Below are 22,238 nucleotides of genomic sequence, written 5' to 3' on the forward strand. Positions count from 1 at the left end.
TTTTAAACCCGTTCAAAGACGAATGCGGGTTGATTGAATTAATAGGAATTTCAATGCACTAAAAGTGAACACCCTGGGTTTGGAAGACGATAGGAGAATGGAAAAACCTTGGACCACAAAGGGATGTCGAATCAGTCAAGTAGAATATTTGATGTAGGTTCTTAGTTATTAGGTTTTCATCATCATTACTTTGGGACAAAAAGTGTATTCATTTTTCTACTGAATCATTTATTTAACCAATCCTAAATAAGTAATCTCCCTATTTTTTTGTAAATTGACGAACGATATTGAGTAACATACATGACTTCTGTACTTTTTTTGCTGGTTTTTTTTTTTTTTTTTTGGTAAATGAATGAATTACTTAGTGCATAACCATATGGGGTCGTCGTAGCCCAGTGGTTAAAGATTTAGACTCCGGTTCGAAAAGGACCAGGGTTCGATTTTTTACTACGCTAAGATAACTGAGTGATTGCGATATTCGCATGCGTGTACAGGGATCTGGAGAAAATTTCCTTTCCCTATGTCTAAATTGAGAAAGGGGCCTCAAGAATGGGATCTCTTTTGCAGAGGATCAAAATTCTTATAGTATGTCCTCGGATCATCCTATATTTCTCAGACTGTCGGCAATAGCCCATTGTGCAGTTCTAGTGTGAAGTTAGCAAAGTACCATCCTACATAATCTTATAAATTATGCTATTTAAAATAATGTAATAAATATTTATTAATTTAATAATGTAATTAATATATGTCAATTCAATAAAAATTCTTCAATGCTTGATATGAATGCAACTTTCAATTCAATCATCGCTCCACATTTAAAAATTGCAAACCGTTGTTTTGAGAGTTTAACTTAACGTTACATTTTATTTTGCTGCGAGAAAACTGCAGAACTTAAAATGGCTTAAAGTTCCAGAATGTTCTTAATGTGCCTCTTGCATCCATTGTGTTTTAAGAATCCATTACCATTTCGGCGAAAGGTAGAAATTCGTCTAAGTAAACACTTAATTTCGCAACAGCTAAGGTAACAGAGTGTTCCAACAGAGACTGAATATGGTTCTCACTTCCTAAACACGCCAAGATTCGCAATTTTTTAGTTTGAAACGTCTCGGCTCAATACATTAGTATAAACGATGGCGAGTTTCGTATGAATGTCTTGCTTTTTCATAAAGTGTAAGAAAAACATCGCCTACTGACGTTTGGAAGAAGTGGTCTTAAATATGCTATGTTGTAAGCAATCATCTCCATAGTTGGCTGCCATGTCAACCGATTCCTCCATTTCCTCATCTTTCGACGTCTCTGTGGCAGCATCGAGTAGAAGTTGCAAAAAATCATTTTTGGTCTGAAAAGAACGAAGAGTAATGGATTATCTCAAAATCCAAAAAATATAATAAATCAGAGAGCTCTCTATTCTGGACAGAGCTCAAATTGCGTTTTTATGTAAATGGAAACACTTCAAAGTGCATTTTTAAGTAAATGGGTACAGTTTAAATTGCGTTTTTAAGTAAATGGAAACAGTTCAAATTGCTTTTTTAAGTAAATGGAAACAGTTCAAATTGCGTTTTTATGTAAATGGAAACAGTTCAAATTGCTTTTTTAAGTAAATGGAAACAGTTCAAATTGCTTTTTTAAGTAAATGGAAACAGTTCAAATTGCGTTTTTATGTAAATGGAAACAGTTCAAATTGCTTTTTAAGTAAATGGAAACAGTTCAAATTGCGTTTTTAAGTAAATGGAAACAGTTCAAATTGCTTTTTTAAGTAAATGGAAACAGTTCAAAATGTGTGTTTAAAATAATGGACGCAATAAAAATCAGGTCTTTTCAATATTCAACCAAAATTGAAGAATTAAACAAGGAATTGTGTGCTTACCTTTCCTTAGTTTTTTAAAGACTAAGCATAATCATTACCAGGACTTCTGGGTAGGGTTGTTGTTGTTGTAGTTAATTTACGTCGCACTAGAGCTGCACGATGTGCTATTGGCGACGGTCTGGGAAACACCCCTGAGGATGATCCGAAGACATGCCATCACAATTTTGATCCTCTGCAGAGGGGATGGCACCCCCGCTTCGACTTCTGGGTAGGGGTGGCTAGATACAATGCAGATGATCTCTTCGTATACCGATTTCTAAACGATATAGTGGCTTTTAAAAATTTTAATTCGTACACTGTGCATTTAATACCATTATTATATTTTTATTGGACTTGTGAAAACCTTGTAATAACAACGGTTTACTTACAAAAAAAAAGACTAATTTAAAAAATGCTATAAGTGATAAAGGCAATTGGAAGACATCAAATTACGAACTTATTTGGATCCATTAGTTTATTACTAAGAGACAAAACAATACTGATAAAAGAAGTATGGAGCATTCTCAAAAATAGAACTCTCAATTTTGAAGCTTCAGCAATCTTTGAGTTATATTTCGTTCATTTTGAGAAAAAATTTGTTCTCAAAATCACGTGATTTGTAACGAAAATCGGAATTCTCAAATCTACGAAGAAAATGTTTCCCTAACTAAAAACCTGTTCGTAGAGTATTGTATTGTGGTAGATTGTAAACTATTATGAAGACTAGACGATCGAAAATAAAGTGACGAAATAAGCCGGTCGGCTGTAGGATGGCCGAGGAATTAGCTTTGTATCAGGAACATCCCTGGTTTGAATCCCGCTTCTGGCATGGGTGTAATTTTTCTCACAGTTCTATCTATGTTTCTTGTGTTAATATAGCAGCATTGATCCAGCAATATGATGCTTACAATAAAGTGATTATTAGAAAAGTTAGATGCATTAGGCATTACTTTTTATTTGGAGGGGGGGGGAGAACAGAAAGACGAAACCTTTCTTTACTATTGACAAAATTCGTTTCCTCGAAGAAGTGACGATTGTTATTTCGTCACTTTGACGAAATATTCGCTCGAGGCATATACCATGAAACAGTTTCATCAAAAACGAAGAAAGTTTCGTGAAATTTGAGCATCCATTTTCTACAGTGAAAACGGAATGAAATGTTTTTGTTCATTTTATTAAACACGCATCTTGGACCCATGTTTATTTCGTGCTTTGTTCAGATTGAAAAGCTCACCGATCATTTTTTAAAAAAATCAAGTGTACCTGTCCAGTTTTTTTCCTCTCCGAAATGATCTGAAGGACCGTGTCTATGAAGAATTTAAATCTACGGAAGGCCAACTTGAATGCGTATCTTCTTATGGAATTGGGTAGTTTCTCTGAGAAATAAAATTAAAAAATAAATAAACAAACAAATGCTACACTAAAAAACATGATACACTAAAATACGAAGAAAAACAATTATAATTTTTCTCATTCTCACTGAAATGAAAAAAATAATTAAATATTTCTCAAACCTGAAACGAAAAACTTATAGTTTGTTTATAGAAAACTGTCTGCTGCTATGGAAACAAGAATTTTCCAATCATTTTAAGGAGGGTAGTTTCTATCTCCCCTGATTCAAAACCTGTCTTAAATATTGACCCACCACCGCAGCTCCAGATGAATGGCAAGGGAAGTTCTTTCCATAGACAAGCTATAGAGGGTATAATTTGAGAAAAATATCAAAAAAAGAATTTTCGGTGGAATGAAAGTGATGCACTTTACATCTTCAGTTCCAGGTGTGGCGGAAATCGAATTATTTTTTTCCTTTTCGGTATGAGTGGAAAACTTAATATTTAAAATTATTTTATTCTTTTTATTATTAGTTTATTATTATTAGTTTACTGTCTATATTAAATTGTTTACGTCGGAATTAACTTAGTGTTAATTTTTTGCACTCTGAATACTTTAAAATGCTGTTTGAAATAAATATAAGTACTAAATCATTTACAATGCATAATACAGTATTTTTATATCATTTTTAAATTTCCTAAAATAATGTGGTTATTAATTTTTAAGGTATAAAAATTTTTAATTTTAGAGTGGTGACTGTTGATGGGTGACATCGCAGTGCAAAGGGCTAAAATTGCGTTTGAAATTGGCCTTCATCCATTAGGGAAAAAATGATTACTTACAGGTGGCACATGACACATAGCTAGAACCTTAAGCATTCTAACCTGTCAGAAACTCATTGCCATTTCGATTGAAGATAAAAAAAAAAAAAAAAAAACTCGAAATAAACAAAATTCAACGTTGTAGCGATTGGAGAGTGATTAAACTTTCTATTGTCATCCAATTCAGAGATCCAGTTTGGTTTCGAGAATTTAAAATTGTCTTGTTATTTTCGTATGCCATTTGTCAATACTGACAAGCCTATTTTAAGGCAGAGGGGTGTGTTTCCTGTTTTAAAGTGTCGCCATCTATGACCAAGAACTCAACTTCGGCCACACAGATACGTCACAGCCCACATATTCCCACACCATCTATCAGCAGATCGTAATTTCAACCTGAACCAGAGCACGGTCAATCTCCGACCCAGTACCCCCAGAGGCATTGAATAACTATGGGAACTTACAGGACTTTGTAACCCTGACAGATTTAGCGTGCACCAGTTATCATTTAATAAGCGGGGAGTCTTCGGCCGGCAGACTCACGACCTCCTGAACATGGACCCAACCAGGCTAGCCCCGCCTACACTTCAAATATTTATAGATTTTGATAAATTAATTGACAATATTTTTATGTTACGATAAGTTCAGTTTGTAACAATCGATTAAAACTCGTATTATAATTCGGCCAGGATTTGATGTGTTTATTGAGAAAATGTTAATTGAGAAAATGTTCCAAATTTCAAGATTCCATTGTTGCAGTTTACGGATGAGTAACGTAAAAACAGCAATAACGACATTAGGATTTGTTTTTAGCAAGTTTTAATTTAAATATAAATTTATTAAAATATTTCATAACTATTATCTATATTTTTTTATTTTATAAAATTCATCAAAATTCAATGACAGATCGTTAAATGTCAATTGGCTTTTGAGCAAAAAGCCTGGCACTTTTGGATATAATCCATTCTTCTACACATAGAAAATGTTGCAGATAATAACAAGTGAATATAGTAAGCAGTACCCCTCATCCTAATTCTTTAATTTTTCCCCAGCGGTTTGATCTCCTTGATTTATCAAATAGAAACTTTATCAGATTTTAATTTAGAACTGTGGCATTTATGAAATCTCTCGGATAAGCCACTCGCATTACTACCCTTTCAACCCCCCAAACAAATGCCGGTCTACCACCCCTTCTAGTAATTGGTTTGCCATTTCACTATAAATTGCAAAAATAAATAAATAAAATTTAATTTCATTCTTAACGAGACAAGAAGTCAACTTCAACTATTGAAGTACACAAACGCGTAAAAACGACATTTTCCCCATCGTTGGGTTTAACTTAAGAAATCGATACAGTAAAACCTGTTTTGTGTGGTAATAAATTCTTACATATAATAACAACTTTGTACGATATACAACCTAAAACATTTTTTATGCTGTCGATAGGGACCGCATAAAAAAAGTCGGACTCAGAAAATACATCAATGATTCATGAAATAGATGTGAGAATGCTTTCAATTAAATTAAATAATTAAATTAGACCTAAGGAAATTGCAAAAATATTTCATTCTTCATTGTACATATACATGGAGAAGTTTTCAAATTATACATTAAATAGTTAGCTGCTTCTCGTCGTAATCCAAAACGCGCATCTTCTTGGAATGAATTGGTTGAAAATCGCTTTCGTCCCTTGAATATAGGATTTCAATTGATTTGTTCTTTGGTACCTTAGTTTTTGTGACGACGGTCGACTGATCAATTGCTTATAAACGTCACGATAGTGAGACATGCATGATCTCAGCTCTTTTTGGAATTTTAAGCGTCTTTCCCTATTGGTATCTATTTTAAGATAATGCGTTTCCAATTTTTTCGAAATCTGGATCTCTGCATATATTTTATCTGCTGTAATAGATTCCGGTTCTTCCTGTCCATTTAAGGGAGTACTTATGATTAAAAAATAAAATAAAAATCATAAAAACTACATATAAATAAAAACAAAAGTAATTAATTTATTTATCTTTAATCTCACTATAAAATGAATCCTTTATCACATGAATCGTGTATAAAACTCTGAATACGAAGCGTCTATAGCAGTGGCCCCCAACCTTTTTGCACCTAAGAGCAAATACCAGAATATCGGTCGAATGGCGGGCACCATTTATGTTTTCAAGATAAATTTATAGTTGGTAGACATAGGTAATAATACACACTACATATAGTGCACAAAAAATTAAATTTCAAAAATTAATTTAACATATGAATGCAATTAATATTTTTGTGTAAAATAAATGATTACTAAATTGCTTTTAAAACATACGAAGTATAAAAAATTATTTATAAAATACAGTGGCATGTGGTGTTTGGCATGGCATTTCGCTGACCCGCGCTACATAATTGGGAGAATATGATGCTCTTTTTAAGAATGGAATTTAGTCCTTCAAATATATTCCAGAATTTCTCATGTGATATAATAGTTTTGAGGATAATGTCATCCAATGGAGATCCAAAATTTCTATCTCCAATTCTTCTCGCTTTACTTGAAGAAATTCTGAAATCTATGTTGCTATTACGGTTACGTTTATTTGGTTGGTAAGAGGATTAACAAAAAAGTTATCAAAGACTCGATGATATTAAATTGCTGCTATTAAATTGATCTTTAAGCAATTGGAGGTTGATGACAAATGTCAATTTCACTGTCACCTATCAATTTTTTCATGCTTGGAAAATGCACAAGAGACTTCATTTTCAAATGTGATATCCACAAAACTAGCTTAGCTCTGAACGATTTAACAGCCTCTATCATTTTTGCTTTATGTTTGTCCTTTCCCTGCAGCTCCAAGTTTAAATAATTTAGTTTTTTCCTTACGTCCGTTATGAAAGACAAATCTGCTAGCCAAAGAGGATCTCTTAGTTCTAAAAATGTATGATTTTTGTTTGCAAGATAATTTTTTATTTCTCCAATTATATGTAGAAATCTATTCAAGTACTTTACCTTTACTAAGCCAGCGTACTTCAGTATGTATTTGCATAGCATTTATTGGGAAAATGGAAAACTGAAATATTTTATAGTTGAACAGCGGGCGCACCTAGATCGATCGACGGGCGCCATGGTGCCCGCGGGCATAGGGTTGGGGACCCCTGGCTGTAGTATTTGAGATACACGCAGACGAGAATTTACAAAATAAAAATAACGGTTTAATTTTAAAATACTAAGTATTTTAACACAGCATGCGATTTTTTACTGATTTACTTCAACTTGTTTAGCGCTGAATAAATTTTAAACAGAAGAGAAAATGGAGTGGACGATAATAAATAAACTAATGAAAGTAAATAAACAGAGCATCACGAAGTCCAGATACATCGTTGTCAAGAAGACCACGTAATCAGAGTTCGTCCACAACATGTATATGCACATTAATAGGAAACATTAAACTGGTGCTAACGCAGCTAAGATTCATATACCGCATAAAAATAAATCACACAAAAGAAATCGAACAAAAATAAAATCGCACAAAAATAAAATCGCACAAAAATAAAATCGCACAAAAATAAAATCGCACAAAAATAAAATCGCACAAAAATAAAATCGTACAAAACCAATCGCACAAAAATAAAATCGCATAAAAAAGGACCGCACAAAAACAGGTTTCACTGTATCTTATACTTAGCCGTCTATATTGTGATTCATATACACTTAGCAAGAACAAGCTTTGTTTAGCATGAATAAGCTTAGCATGAATAAGTCCTTGTCTACTTACGAAAAAGTCCGGAAAATCTTCCTTGAGAAGTCCTGATTATTTTCCGAGCTTCTGTAACGAACTTGTTCTCTGAATTGTTGTGAGAGTCGATCTTGGTTGAAAAGGCTGCGCTCGCTATAACGTCCATCGCAAAAGCTCCGTACAATCTAAAACACAAAAATTAATCAAGAAACATCCGTTTAATTGCTGTATCTAAAACAAACAAGGGATTTCTGTTCTTACATGTTGATACGGAATATTACGTTAAGTTTGTAGTATTCGTTCCGCTGCATTCCGACTGTCATGACAACCCTAATAAATATTTTTTAGATCACCTATCGAAAATGAATTTAAACGCCGAAGGTGGTAAATTAAAAGAATAACGAAGATAATTAAGGAAAATAATAATAGGTTTTATTAACTGTGCATAAGCTGCAAGTTTATAGAATTAATAAAATAAATTAAAAATATAAAGAAAACATGAAAAAAATGCAAAGATTAATGGAAACAGAAAAAAAAAATTTAAAAACAAATTTATATATATATATATATATATATATATATATATATATATATATATATATATATATATATATATATATATATATATAAATTAAATATCAGTATAAACCAGACTATTAATTTTAGATTTTACAAATAAGATTTTTAATGAACTTGATTTTAACGCAATTCTTAATAAAAAATAAAAACCCTCTTTCCATTCAACTAAATTACAAACTCATTGTTAGATATACAAAAAATTTATTTGTAATTATAGGAATTTAGCTGCAGATAATTTTTTTTTTTTTTTTTTTTTTTTTTTTTTGTAAATGTGAGGAATATTTTGATACCTTCCATAATCATGTTATTACCGGAGATTTAGATATTATTGAAAATAATATTCTTAAAAAATTTAGGTTCTAAAGGTCTTTAGGTTCTAAATTTAGACCACCATATCCTACTTTTACAAATAAGGTTATTTCTATTGTTATTAAAAGTCTTGATAAGTTTATTTTAAAATTGTCCTACTAACATAGTTTTCCAATTGAAGGCCTTTATGAATGGAAAGATAATATTACTGAAGATTTTAAAATTAGTATGAAAAGGAACAAATTAATTTTTCAAAAAAAATTTGAAAGTTTAACTCGGAACTGAAACAAGAAATTAAAATAATTCAAAATTATTTCTGTATTACCACTGTTGATAGAGCTAGTTATAATTTTGCTATTGTTGAAAAACTCTTTAAGAAACAAATTCTTTCTAATGAACTTAACAGTAGTATTACATACAAAAAACTCAACACTAGCAGTGATATTATTGTTATATGTTGTGATGTACCCCAACAACAATTATATTCCATTTAATGACTGTCTTTTTGAACAAATTAATGGTATTCCCATGGGAAATAATTTTAGTACTAACGTTTGCAATATTTTTCTTTTTCTTTAAGAATACAGATTAGTTAAATCATTAGTTAAATCATCTTTATACAAATTCCTTCTTTCTTAAATGTGTTGATGATTTTATGGTTATTAATTTTGATGATTTTAAAATTCTAGCAAAGCAAATTTATCCAAATGAATTAATTCTTAACAAAACTAATATTTCATATCTTTCAGTTAACTTTCTAGATTTATCTCTTAAAATTAATGAAGATAGAAAAATTTCATTCAAACCTTTCGACCTAAGAAATGATTTTAACTTTCCAATTAAAAAGAGTATCAATTTTAATACCAACTTAGCCTATAAAGTTTTTTTTTCAATATTTTTACCAATCAGTTATATTATTTTACTAGTAATTTTTATAAAATATTTTCTATGAAATTAGTATTGCTCATGTTATGTACTTCTTTCAGAAATTTTAAACATAGACAAAGGCAGACCATTTTTAAATACAAAAAAAATGCAGAAATTAAAAGTAACATTTTTATTTTGATCTCTTTTAAATCAAAATAATGACCACTTCGATAGTAATTACTTTTTATTCATATAATCTTTGTATTTAGTAAAAAAAGCTTGAAATTTCATATTGGCTTAATAATTTTGGATTTATTTACTCACCTTTCCATGGATATTATGTCTAATGTCTGAGATGTAAGAAGATAGAGTTGTTTAGTATATCACTTTTTTTAATTGTTTAGTCGATTCCTGTGGAGTCCTCAAGCTTTTACACGTGTCAAAGAATGTTGCGGTAAGAAAAGTTCTTTTGCAATTTTTTTAACTTGGCCTGTTTTGAAATATTGCAGGTCAAATCAAACAACTTTGATTTAGCCTAAGCTAGTCATACCTAATATCTATTGAAAAGTCTACTTTTCAGTTTTCTATGATGTTTAAAATTGTCTCTTGTTATTTTTACGTATGCATGTTTGTCTTTTTCAATGCAAATCTTAGTTTTTCAAAAATCAATAAATACAACAATTACAACAAAAAATATAATTAGGTAGCATTTTTTATGTTTGTCCTACACTCCAAACTTCACTAAAATCGCAAGGGTTCGATCCAAAAATGACTGATCTGGTGATTGTTTTTATTATTATTAGAATTGCGTAATTGTACGTTAGATTTTAAGATGAATTCATTTAAATCAGTGTCTGACCTTATTAAACATTTTACAATTACTATTATTGTTTGGCGCAATATTAATCCTACTATTATGAATTACTGTTAAAGAGATTCGTTAAATGATTTAGAGCTTAACTTCATGCACAAATTGATGCATGGAAAAACTGTATTTAAAATATACATCTATCCGTATGGTAAGCAAAAATATTAAATGACAATTGCGAACTCATCAAATATGTTATAACTAAGGCCCGGATTTTGATGATATTTGCATTTTTGGACATTTTTTGTCTTTTAGAGCATTTTTTTAGATTTATAGGGCATTTTTCTTGAAATTTTGGGGCGTATTTTGCATTTTAATGCATTTTTTAAAGTTTTCTGTTAATTTTTTACAATTTTTATTATTTTTTATCAATTTTCATTATTACACTGGCTTCCAAACAATAAAGAAAATCTATAGGATATTAACAGGCGAAGCAACATCTTTTCAAATTGAAGAAGAATTGTCAGTAAGTAAGACCGTCTTTTTCAAGTACGCACCTATAACATCAGTAGACGTTGAAAGAAGCTTTTGCAGGAATGAAAATTTACTTTCAGACAAGAGACGCTCGTTTACATTTCAAATTATCAAAAAACATTTAATAATCCAATATAATTCTGATAGTTAGTAATATTATGAGATGGAAGTTGTTATATCCATTAAAGTTTCTATACAAAATAAAAATATTTTGGTGTCAATATATTTTCCTTTTTTTTGTTATTTTAGGATATAAAACATATTTTTCAAACTTTAATGAGCGTAGAACAAGTATTGCATTGCTTTATATCTTTTAAATGACTCATAATAATTTTAAAGAGCAAAACATTTTTTTAATTCAATATTTTTACTTTATTTAAGGTATTTTTTGCGCAATTTTTGCATTTTTAAGGGCATTTTTTTGCCCTTATTAAGGGCATTTTTTGCACTTTTTAAGGGCATTAGTTGAGATTTTTAGGTCATCAAAATCCGGGCTCTAGTTATAACAATATACTTTTAATTTTAAATGTTATTTCAAAAAAGAACATTTAAAATTTAGTACAAATAATTAGTGATAAATAATTAGTACAAATAATTAGTACAAATAATTAGTACAAATAATTTAAATGTTATGAATCAAAAATTAGTGAACAAAAATGATTTATGTTCACAAATAGATCACTAATAGTATTTATTTTTCACTAATAGTACTAATATTTGGAGGTGGGAAGTGGTGGCACAAGTGTTCTTTTTTAGTACATTTATTTTTAGTTGAATAATTTAAACTATTTTATGCCAAGAAACAACAATTATTGAAAAGCATCATCGGGATTGGTGATCTTCAGGGAGGGGCTTAGCCTCTTACTATAAATAAGCAAAACAATTGTCTATGGTCTGCAGGGTGCGTAGCCAAATTTTTCAACAAAAAATAAGCACCTTTTAGGCCCTTTTCAAGCACTCAAAAAATATTTTTAAGCACTTTGAAGAAATATCATAATTAGACAGGATTGACAAGTTTTTAACAATTGATGATTTTATTTGCTTGCCAGGGACAAAAACGATGGCGCATCAGCAATAATGAAATTAACAAGAGAAATGAAATTTTCTATCGCTAATAGAGAAGAAAAAAAATCTGACAATGTTTAGTTGGTCCCCGTAATCAGCAAAAATTCGAGAGATTTTTCGATTCGATTACAGCCGGCGGAAAATGAAGTCTGAAATTGAGAATCTCTCGCAAAATGCAGCAGAGTTGCACATGACAAACAAAAATCCTTACAACTGAATCCAGCTCAGTATGCGCAAGTGCGGACCAGCAGGTATTTCATCAAACATGTAAAACAAATGGTGTTTTCGTACACTACAGACCGATGGTACGCCGAAATAGATTGGGGTTGAATAAGTTGTGAAAACGTTGAATAGGACAATGTCTTTCCGCATAATTTGTGGCGGAAATCAACATGGTAAAGAAAAATATCACATTTCGGAAAAAGGAAAATTAAGCACTTTTTAAAAACACCCATGGAAAAAAGCACCTTGAAGGGATTTTAAAAAACAAAAATCAAAAATAAGCACCTTTAAGCACTTTTTAAAAACGCTACGCACCCTGGTCTACCTTTATGGCCAACGATTTGTTGTAACGCAACTGTTTTAACACCATTTTTGTTGGAAATTATGATGGTGGTGCAAATTACCAGTTATTGTACTTTTGAAGTGATTTTTTAAAACATAGCCACAATACCGAATCTTTTAAAAGTAAGAACTACTATGCTCATTAAAGCGGAAAACAACTTAAATAAAGCACAAATAATGTACAGTAATGAACATACTATAATTTCCTTTAAACAAGGACGTTCCTCGAAGTCTGAACAAAATATTAGTTTATACACAGGGGAACGTTTTTTGTTTGTTTATTTTCTCATTTCTATGATGAATGTCACTGAGCTGTTTTTAATGAAGGCATACTTAACAGCATATTTAATATAATGTATAGTGTTTTGATTCCCAAACATAGTGATGACTTAAACTGAGTATAAAAAGAACATTTTAATAGGTGTCAGACCAAGCGAAATGAAAGAAAGCTAATCAACAAGTTGTCTACCATTTTTCAGACTGTATATTATGTAATTACAGGTTGATTATTTCAGCGACTTGTTAAACTGGTGCGAAAAACTGTTTTTAAGTTTTTTCAATAATAATAATTTTTATTTATTTGTTTTGCCACTTATCAAAATATTTTCATTTTAACCCTCAACGCATCAAGGTTAGATACAAGCAGTTATCGTATTCCTTTAAACTGCATGATTCGCGTACTGACAGTTTGTAACTCTGTTTTCCTTACTGTTAAAGAATGATAGATACTTTTTTATTTCAATGTAATCTCCTCTCTGAACGGCTATTTTAAGATTCTGCAGCAAAGTCCTGGAAGATTCCTTAAAAATACTCAAAACCTGAATGAAAAGGAGAAAAATATTATTAAAATGGCACATAATCCTGATTACTTATGATAATGATTACTTGCAATCATATATTCTGATATATCATAATCAAGATTACTTTTATTTTATATTATAACCGTCGTTAAGTAGCCGACCCAAATTAGGGTTTAGGACAACTTACTCAATTCCGTAGCCTTGTAATTTTGAACTCAATGCAGAAGACAAGGGAACTCCTGTATCAAGTATTGGGAGAAATTTGCCTTCGTGGGGGACTTTTTGATGAAAATAAACCGCTTTTGCGTTATATGGCTAGGAAAACCACGAAATTCTTCCACTGTTATCCTGATGGCAAGGGAACTTAAGCCAATACCTCCTAGAAGAGAGTAGGTCTCAGCAATGGTTACCATAAATAAGAAATTTGATCCCTTAGTAGATCTAAACGTAATGACATCTTTCTTATTTTACCCACCCTTCCTGCGCAGTTTATGTTCGTTACGTTGGACCATTAAATAATTTTGGAAATTTGCAATTACGTTGAACCATAAACCGTGCTGAGGCCTTCTCTCTTCTAGGAAGTGTTACTCTGACCCGTGATCCATCTACCACTGAGGATATTTTACTTCAGCACCATGGTCTGTGCGAGCCGGGTGAGGAATTTGAATTGACCAGCCATCACTGGTACTCAAACCCGAGTTTCAGCAATAATGATTACCTGTAATCACTTTCGATTACAGGTAATCATGAGAACTTGTAATTATACGAGATGTGGCTATTAAATAACGAGGCTGATGCTGCAAAACATTATATTTGGATTTCATACATTTTTAGTTATTATTGCCTTTAATTTAGTCCTCTCCTTCGCCTCCAGTTGTTTTATATACAATACAAAATTTGTGTGAAATCGATAGAATAGTTTCTGAGAAATCGAATTTGAAAAAAATTGTGTTTTGAAAATTTGATTTCTGTGAAATTATTTGACCAATTTTGCTCAAATTTTGTATCTGTGCAAGTAAAATTATATTCTTCAAAATGATGTAAAAAATTGCGTACCTTACTATTTAAAAATTTTTCGACTAGTATTAAAAAAATAATAAATATTTATTAAAAGTTATTTTTAGCATGGGATTTTCTTTGGATAAATAAATTTTACAATTGTGCGAAAAAAGTTTTCAATTCGCTTAAAAGAATTTTTGAGTTATGGCGAAATACGCAAAAAGCTAAGTTAGCATTAAGGTATCCGAGCTTCAGACAGCTTTTCTGACCAAACTATTGGGACCCCCTGTATTTTGGGGGTTAAAAATCTAAATCCATCGAAAAAAAGTTATGTTTATTTAGAGAAAGTACGCTTTTGTGTCTGATTTCGTAACTTAAAACATCGCTTGCACTTATTAATTAGCATATTTGAGGTCACCCTCTTGAACCATTAAGATTGAGTCCTAAAACGTGAAGATCCGATCACTAGATCGAAAGTTATTCAGGGAGGTCCGTTTTTCATTTTGCGCGCTGTACATGATAAGGCATAAAGGGCTGCTCCCTAACTTACACACGTGTGTTGTTGTATTTTTGCGCACTGTACCTCGTAGTTTGTGATTGTGATGTCATCATTATCTGTACTCATTTAAAATAGTAGCAGAAGGCTTAAAATCAGAGGGCAACTCTTCCGCTTACCCTTTTGATTTTTCCAGTGGAGAAGGCAGGAGATACAATGGATCGGACTCTTTTCCAATCTTCGTCTCTTAACAAAATCAGCATACGATTAAAAACAGAATCATCTCGAAAACCCAAGTCCTGTAATGTGAAACACAACTATGAGAAGACTACATTTACTGAAGTCACATGCATTGTATTCCTATGAATAATCGTCTCTCTCTCATTTAAAAAGAAAATAGAATAATCATTTTTTATTTAAAGTATGTTGTACACGTTCTGATAACAATTGCTCACCCTTCGATTGGGAAAGAAATGAAAGTCTTTGACCATGATGTCTCTCAAAAGTTCAGGATCGCCAACAGTCAGGGCAGGTTGACCCACAGCAAACGTGGCGTCAAACAGACTAAAGAAATGATCATAAAGTATCAAAAACAAAATTTTAAGAGATAGAGCTTAAAAATCCATAATAATATTACAAAATACTATTTAAAAACATACGTTCCAAAAGATAAATATTCAAGTTCTACTTCAGGGGTCCCACTCCTGCGTAAAATCAAAAAATCTGATACAAATGTATTGTTTAGGCCATTTTTTGCGCCAAGACACAAAACTGACTTCCTTGTAAGTCTGTGGACCGAGTAATAAGTCCTCTATAAACGTTAGTTCAATTATTTTTTAAAAAAATGTTTCTTAATCTATTTTAATAGCATTGCGGGAAAGAATAATTGCAGTAGTGCATAATTTGTACTGCAAGTTATGACTAACGAACTATGCAGACTCTTTCTATAACGAAATTTCCTTAAAGCGAATTTCTTTCTACTACGAAATTTTTAAACGAAACGTTAAATGACATTCAAAACAACCCCCGTGTAACGAAATAGTTACTTCTATACAACGAATTTTTCTTCGACGTTCATCTTTTTGATTTTCGTTATTTTTTGTCTTCTAAACTTTTGACTTATAATTCGACCACTAAAAATGTTCACTAAAGCCAAGTGTTACGAAATTTTCCGGGTTCATCGTAACTAGATTAGACAATAACAATATAAGTAATGTAAATAAAATAAATAACACAGTATAAATTAAAATTAATTTTCCATTAGAAGTTGAATTAATTCCATTTTCAAAAGTCCATTAAAATTTTTTTAATTTATATACATTTTAACTTATCAGACTGATTAAGATTTTCATTACCTTTATTTAAATACCAGCTCAAACGCCCATTACAAATGAAAATTTGAGTACACCATAAGCGAACTACCGATATCTTAGCCATTCACTATAAGCAAGCAAATAACATTAATTAAATAACAGTGCGAAAGAGACCACTAAAAAAGCTCACGATCAACAAGCGTTCAGTATTTTCCGGGTTCCTTATAGCGAGGTTAAAAGGTATAACAATATAAATAATATAAATAAAATAAATAACACAGTATAAATTAATTATTTACCCATAAATTCTGCCAAGCTGATTGTATCTTTCGAACTGCACTTCTTGAATAGCCTACAAGATTATAAATAAAATGTACCAATAATTATTTAATATTATTAATCTGATAACAATAATATTACAATTAATGTTTTAATCAATATTCTAAATGCTGCTTTTATGGGAATTCCATTTTTCTTTTCTGCTGAATCGAACGGTTTAGAATGTTTTCTGATGTCAATAAAATATCACATACGCTCAAATACTCATGTTGCTATTTCTAATGACACTTGGACAAACCAAACTCGCCAGTAAATTGAGTTTTTGGCATGTGCGCTTTTCGTTTGACAAGAGAGCACCACAAGGGAGAAAGTACGTCTACGGGCAGATGACAGCACTACTCATTCGTGTGGCCACTTCCTCAATTTAGGTATAGATTTGAGGGAGAAGGAAATATGTCAGGGACGACCTGCCACGGGACTTTCGATTCCACAGAGTTTACGATATCACATGTATTCGGTGGGTCTTAGCCAAGTCAAGAATCAAACAACGACTCTTCCGGTCTGATTCTCGAGGCACTGGACTACCACTACCCCCAAATATTCATAAGGCACTGAAGGAATGTAAGAAATAGGCCAAACGATTTTAATGAAATAATAATGAACAGAATCGATTCAAAAATTTACATTCAAAACTTTATTTTTTATAATGTTGGCTTAAATTGCTTTCAGTATCGGAAAACGGTCGCACCATTTCACGAGATAAATTTCAGAAACTAATTTTAGCAAAATTGCTTCGAGTTGGGTTGTAAATTTTTATGCCATCAATTGCACGTTTAATTTATTTTACTATTTTCAATATTTTCTCGTATTTGCTTCCGGGTTCATGGCGGTTCAAATAAGAATTTTTTTAAATTTTTTTATTGAACCAATTTTTAAACCAACTTTTTCTTTTGCAAATTTGATATATATACACCGAAGAAGCATTACATTATGCCACCTTTAGCCCTCACCTTTAGCCACCACCTTTAGCCCTCAAAACTGCTAGCACCCGCCGTGGCATTGATTCCACAAGGTGCTGATAGGTAGTCTGAGGTATCTGGTACCAAGCGCTCACCAACTGGTCCTGCAATTCCCTCCTATTGCGAGGAGGTAGCGTGGCAGCACGAATTTGGTTTTCCAAGTAGGATCACAAATGCTCTATTGGATTAAGGTCAGGTGAATTTGGGGGCCAAGACATGACTTGAAAGTCACTGGAATGTTCCTCGACGATTCGATCCTTATGACATGGTGCATTATCCTGTTGGTAAACACCATCCCCCGCAGGAAAAACTGTTGCCATGAATGGGTGAACCTGGTCTGCAACTATGTTCAAGTAGCTTACAGACGTCAGGGATTGTTCTATGAGGATATATATGTATCGCGATTGTGTTAATCGAGGAAATGAATCGATCATAAGAGAATCAGTTGTAAATAAAAAAAAGTTTATAAACCTATAATTTTTGCTATTGTAGTCGCAGACAACAATTTCTACTTTATTTTATTTCGTCCTGATATATCTTCTCCATTTTTTGTATCTTTTTTCTTCATTTTCTTTATTTTATTTTTTATTTATTTCATAATTTTGTTCAATTTATTTTTGTTCTATTTTTCATTTTCATTTGTTAATTTAACCATTCTTTTTTTTTTAATTTCTGCGGATTATTTTTTTTAAATTTGAAATTTTGTCTTTGTATATTTTTTCAAATATATATATATTTATGGAATTATTGATTAATACTGAATGTAGGTACTTTATCGTAATGAAATCCAAGAAAGTAGGTGTGTGTTAACCATTACAATTTATTAAAAAAAGAAAAGATGTGCCTGTTTCACCTTTTGGGAGTTCATGAAAAATGATTCAAAGAATGAAAGTGGCTCAGCATATTTAACTCCTCTATCTCTCCAATATCTGTGCTTCCTACTGGAACACCTGAAAACACATTCATTTATATATATATATATATATATATATATATATATATATATATATATATATATATATATATATATATATATATATATATATATATATATATATATATACGTCGGACCCCGATTTAACGAACCCCTATTTAACGAATTTCGCGATTTAACGAATTTTTTTTTCAACCCCAGCAAAAACAGAGTCAAAAACTCCTAATTAACGAATAACTTACCCCGAATTAACGAATTATTTCAGCATCCGGAAAAAATATTTTTCCTTAATTTTGATCAGAAAAATATTGCATTTTTTTTGTAATTGGCAGATTCTAAAGGGAAAAAAATCTTTCCTGGGAGTAATAAAATAGAAAAAGTGCATATTCGTCTCAAACAAAAGAAAAGCCCGCAACAGGGAAAAACAAAATTCGTCGTGGGTAGGTGGGCAGAGTCAATAAGACATTACACTTGCAAGGTCATTTTTCGGGGGTTTGTCACGTGGACTATGAGTCAAACAGGAAATTCCTTTTAGTCGTTTATAACTAGTAATTTTTAATAATACACATGTACAAAAATCAATTTTTTCTAACCCCGATTTTACGAATGACCCCGATTTAGCGAATAAAATTTCCATTCCCGATGAATTCGTTAAATCGGGGTCCGACTGTATATATATATATATATATATATATATACAAGGGGTGATCAAATGAAAAGGTACGAAACGACACGGTGGGTACAAATGTAGACTTTAGTCAAAATATACACCATAGGCCTGTGCACAGCGATCCCACTGATGAACAAGCCGCAAGATTCCTTGTTCCCAGAATTCCTGTGGTCTTGACGAGACCCGGTCCTTCACAGCTTCCTTGAGTATGTCGTCCGAGTTGAAGAGCTTCCCTTTCAGGTGGACCAAACACATGGAAATCACAGGGCGACTAGTCCGGATTGTTGGGCGGATGGTCCAACGTCTCCCACTTGAACTTGGCCAGTTCCATGTGTGTGAGTCTGGAGACGTGTGAACGCGCTTTATCATGGAGCAGAACCACACCCTCCGTGAGCAGCCCTGGTCTTTTGTTCTTGATGGACCTGCGTAGGCGTCAGAGTGTCTCACAGTACACATCGGAGTTAATGGTTTTTCTGTGCTCGAGAAAATCGGATAACACCTCGCTGTTCCTCAATCGTCGAATTTTGCAACGCGAACGCCATCCAGTCCTCATACGGACTGCCGCGTCATTTGGACGCCGCTTTTGATAAGAGCCTCTGCTCTCTCCTGCTCATGCGGGCACCAGGGCATGTTCTGATCCCAGTCAGAGACTCCAATCGCATCCTGAGATGTCTCGCTAAGTTCTCCCATAGCGGAATATGCAAATATTTAACTGTTACGTTTTTACGTTGTTTCGTACCTTTTCATTTGATCACCCCGTGTATATATATATATATATATATATATATATATATATATATATATATATATATATATATATATATATATATATATATATATATATATATATATATATATATATATATGTAGTGCTTTGATGTAGTGCTTGTTCTCGTTCTTTCTCGTAAACTCTTTAGCAGTCGCTTTCATTCTTGAATCATTATTTTGTTGATTCCAATTTTCGCAGTCATTTTTTTATTTTTAATATCCTTTATATAAGGATGACAACATAATGCATTTTCTGTGAATTTATTGAATAAAGGATAAGGAAATCTATTTACAAATTATATACAAACGGAGCAGAGGCTCCGGGACGCGAATTGACAAAACATACCGTAGATTGTAAAGGGTTGGCAAAAATTTCCATTGGCGTTAAAGGAGCGTTCTCGCAAATCGCTAAACAGCTGTGTGCTTATGATTTTGTTTTGTTTTCGGTATCGCATAACATTCAACAAGTTAGATATGGGTGCGGGTCTTCATTTGATTCTTCTGCATCAAATAAAATATAAAGCGTATTTTTTTGTTATAGCGCCGACATAATCGTTTGTATCTGTTGACTAAATTGTGTTTATTAGCGTTTTTTAAAAGGTCGTAACAGAACTAAGATAGAAAAATTACACATTATTATATATTCTATATTTTCATAACTTTCATTAAATGTATTTCGAGTAGTGAAATTCTTTTCCTACTCATCCACTAATTCGAATTAATAATTTCACAATAACCTTTAATCCTTAATAATGAAATGATTATTATAATAAAGTTTGTTTACTTAAAAGATTTAAAAAAAAAATTTTTATTGTTTAGCAGAGACTGTTTCCGATTCTATATTCATTAATTAAACTTAATGGTTTTGATCGATAACCATTTACAATTTTTTTTAAATTTTATTTAATTTTCTGTTATTATGAAATTCTTTAAGTATTTTTCGACGTAGAGATTATTTAGCAATAATGCGAAAAGCTGAAATTTATAAATGTATAATATTTATAAATATTTAAGAGAATTTTTAGCAGCTATTTTGTACTAATTATTTTAATTGAAATGTTCATAATACGCAGTTTTATAATAATAATCGTAAAATTCATTGAACAATTGAGTATTACATTTTAAAATGCAAGTATAATTTAATAATTATTTCATTTTATAACTGCAAAACGGTAGATAAGTAACTTCGTTATAAAGTTTTACATGATACGAGAGATGCTTTATAATGAAAGAACAACAATTTAAGTTTTAAACTTTTTGTGGAAAAGAAAAAATTGAAAATTTCTCCTGTCATCGGTGTTAGCGATTAGAGAGACTTTTATCGTATAAATATTAAGTCAGTATTGTTCCCTTTTGAATAAAAATGCATTTTGCTCTGGAAAAAAAATTGCTTGAATTTTGTCGATAGACATTCCCTAATTGTAGCAGCAAAAACTTTTAAATTTCTAATCAAACTTTCCTTCATTATAATTTTGTGTAAATAATTATTATTAATAATATACATGACTATTGAAAGGAATTAATTGAGAATGTCCAATTTTAATGAATTAACTGTTTACGCAATCAGATTAATAATTTTTTTCATAATTTACAAGAGGAGAAAAAGTCTTTACAGTTTAAAAGTGAAGAGAAAAATATAATTGAGATTAAATTTATAAAGTAAGCACAACCCGACGGAGATTGAAGTAATGGCATTAAAATCGAAATTTCAAAAAAAAAAAATCACGTTTTAGTGTACAATGAGCAGTAACAAAAATCTAAAACTAACTTTTGATCTAATGATCAGATGTTTACGTTCAAGGACTCAATCTTAATGGATCGAGAGGGTGAATTCAAATATGCCGCTTAATTATAGCAGACAATATATTTTAAGTTCGGAAATCAGACACTAAAACGAGCCTACTTTGAGAAATTTGTTTCCTGCGTATTCGGATTTTTGATCCCCAGTATATAGGGGTTGCCGCAATCTAGAAATATTATCCCAATAGTTTGGTCAGGAAAGCAATGCAATGTTAGGACCCCTTAGTGTTAACCTTACTTTTTGCGCATTTCACCATATCTTGGGAACTTTCCAGTGAACTTTTAAGTGAATTGAAAATTTTTGCACTCAATGTTTTAATGTTCATTTAATTTAGAATTTCCTTCATTCCCTACCACTATTGTAAGATATTTACTTTTCACCTAACTTGTAAAATTAAAAAGTTTAGAATTCTTTACAAAATCACTCAGGCGAAGTGATTGCGTTTTATTTAAATCTTATTTAGAAGGTATTTTTCTTAAAGTATTTCATTTAAAGTTTTTATCATTTTAAGTTGAAATGAATGTCGCCTTGCTTTGCATAGTTCAAAAATTATTTCAAAGGAAACATAACTTAACATTAACACTCAGGACTTACAATTATAAATCAAACAATCACTACATTTATTTATTAAAAAACACTCTTATGAACTGATAATAAATTGATCTAAGTCCTAAATGGGAGTTCTATAATATATAATTTATTTAAACTCAGAATATAC

At 31.4% G+C, this 22,238-nt stretch overlaps 1 protein-coding gene across 1 annotated transcript in view; it reads right to left on the minus strand.

Moving 5' to 3' along the window:
• LOC107436862 (cytochrome P450 3A11-like) overlaps positions 1 to 22,238 on the minus strand; it is a 57,745-nt gene that overhangs the window by 5,956 nt on the left and 29,551 nt on the right. The window contains exons 2-9 of the mRNA XM_087152475.1: positions 18,201 to 18,297; positions 16,349 to 16,401; positions 15,192 to 15,300; positions 14,916 to 15,035; positions 13,171 to 13,259; positions 7,755 to 7,900; positions 3,110 to 3,222; positions 1,195 to 1,339 (exon numbers count right to left, since the gene is read on the minus strand). Of these exons, the coding sequence (XP_087008601.1) occupies positions 1,195 to 1,339; positions 3,110 to 3,222; positions 7,755 to 7,900; positions 13,171 to 13,259; positions 14,916 to 15,035; positions 15,192 to 15,300; positions 16,349 to 16,401; positions 18,201 to 18,297 (872 nt within the window). The remainder of the gene's footprint in view (positions 1 to 1,194; positions 1,340 to 3,109; positions 3,223 to 7,754; positions 7,901 to 13,170; positions 13,260 to 14,915; positions 15,036 to 15,191; positions 15,301 to 16,348; positions 16,402 to 18,200; positions 18,298 to 22,238) is intronic.

The sequence above is a fragment of the Parasteatoda tepidariorum genome, chromosome 9 (assembly GCF_982258835.1).
Source record: "Parasteatoda tepidariorum strain Cologne lab strain chromosome 9, Ptep-v5.0, whole genome shotgun sequence".
Lineage (NCBI taxonomy): Eukaryota > Metazoa > Arthropoda > Arachnida > Araneae > Theridiidae > Parasteatoda > Parasteatoda tepidariorum.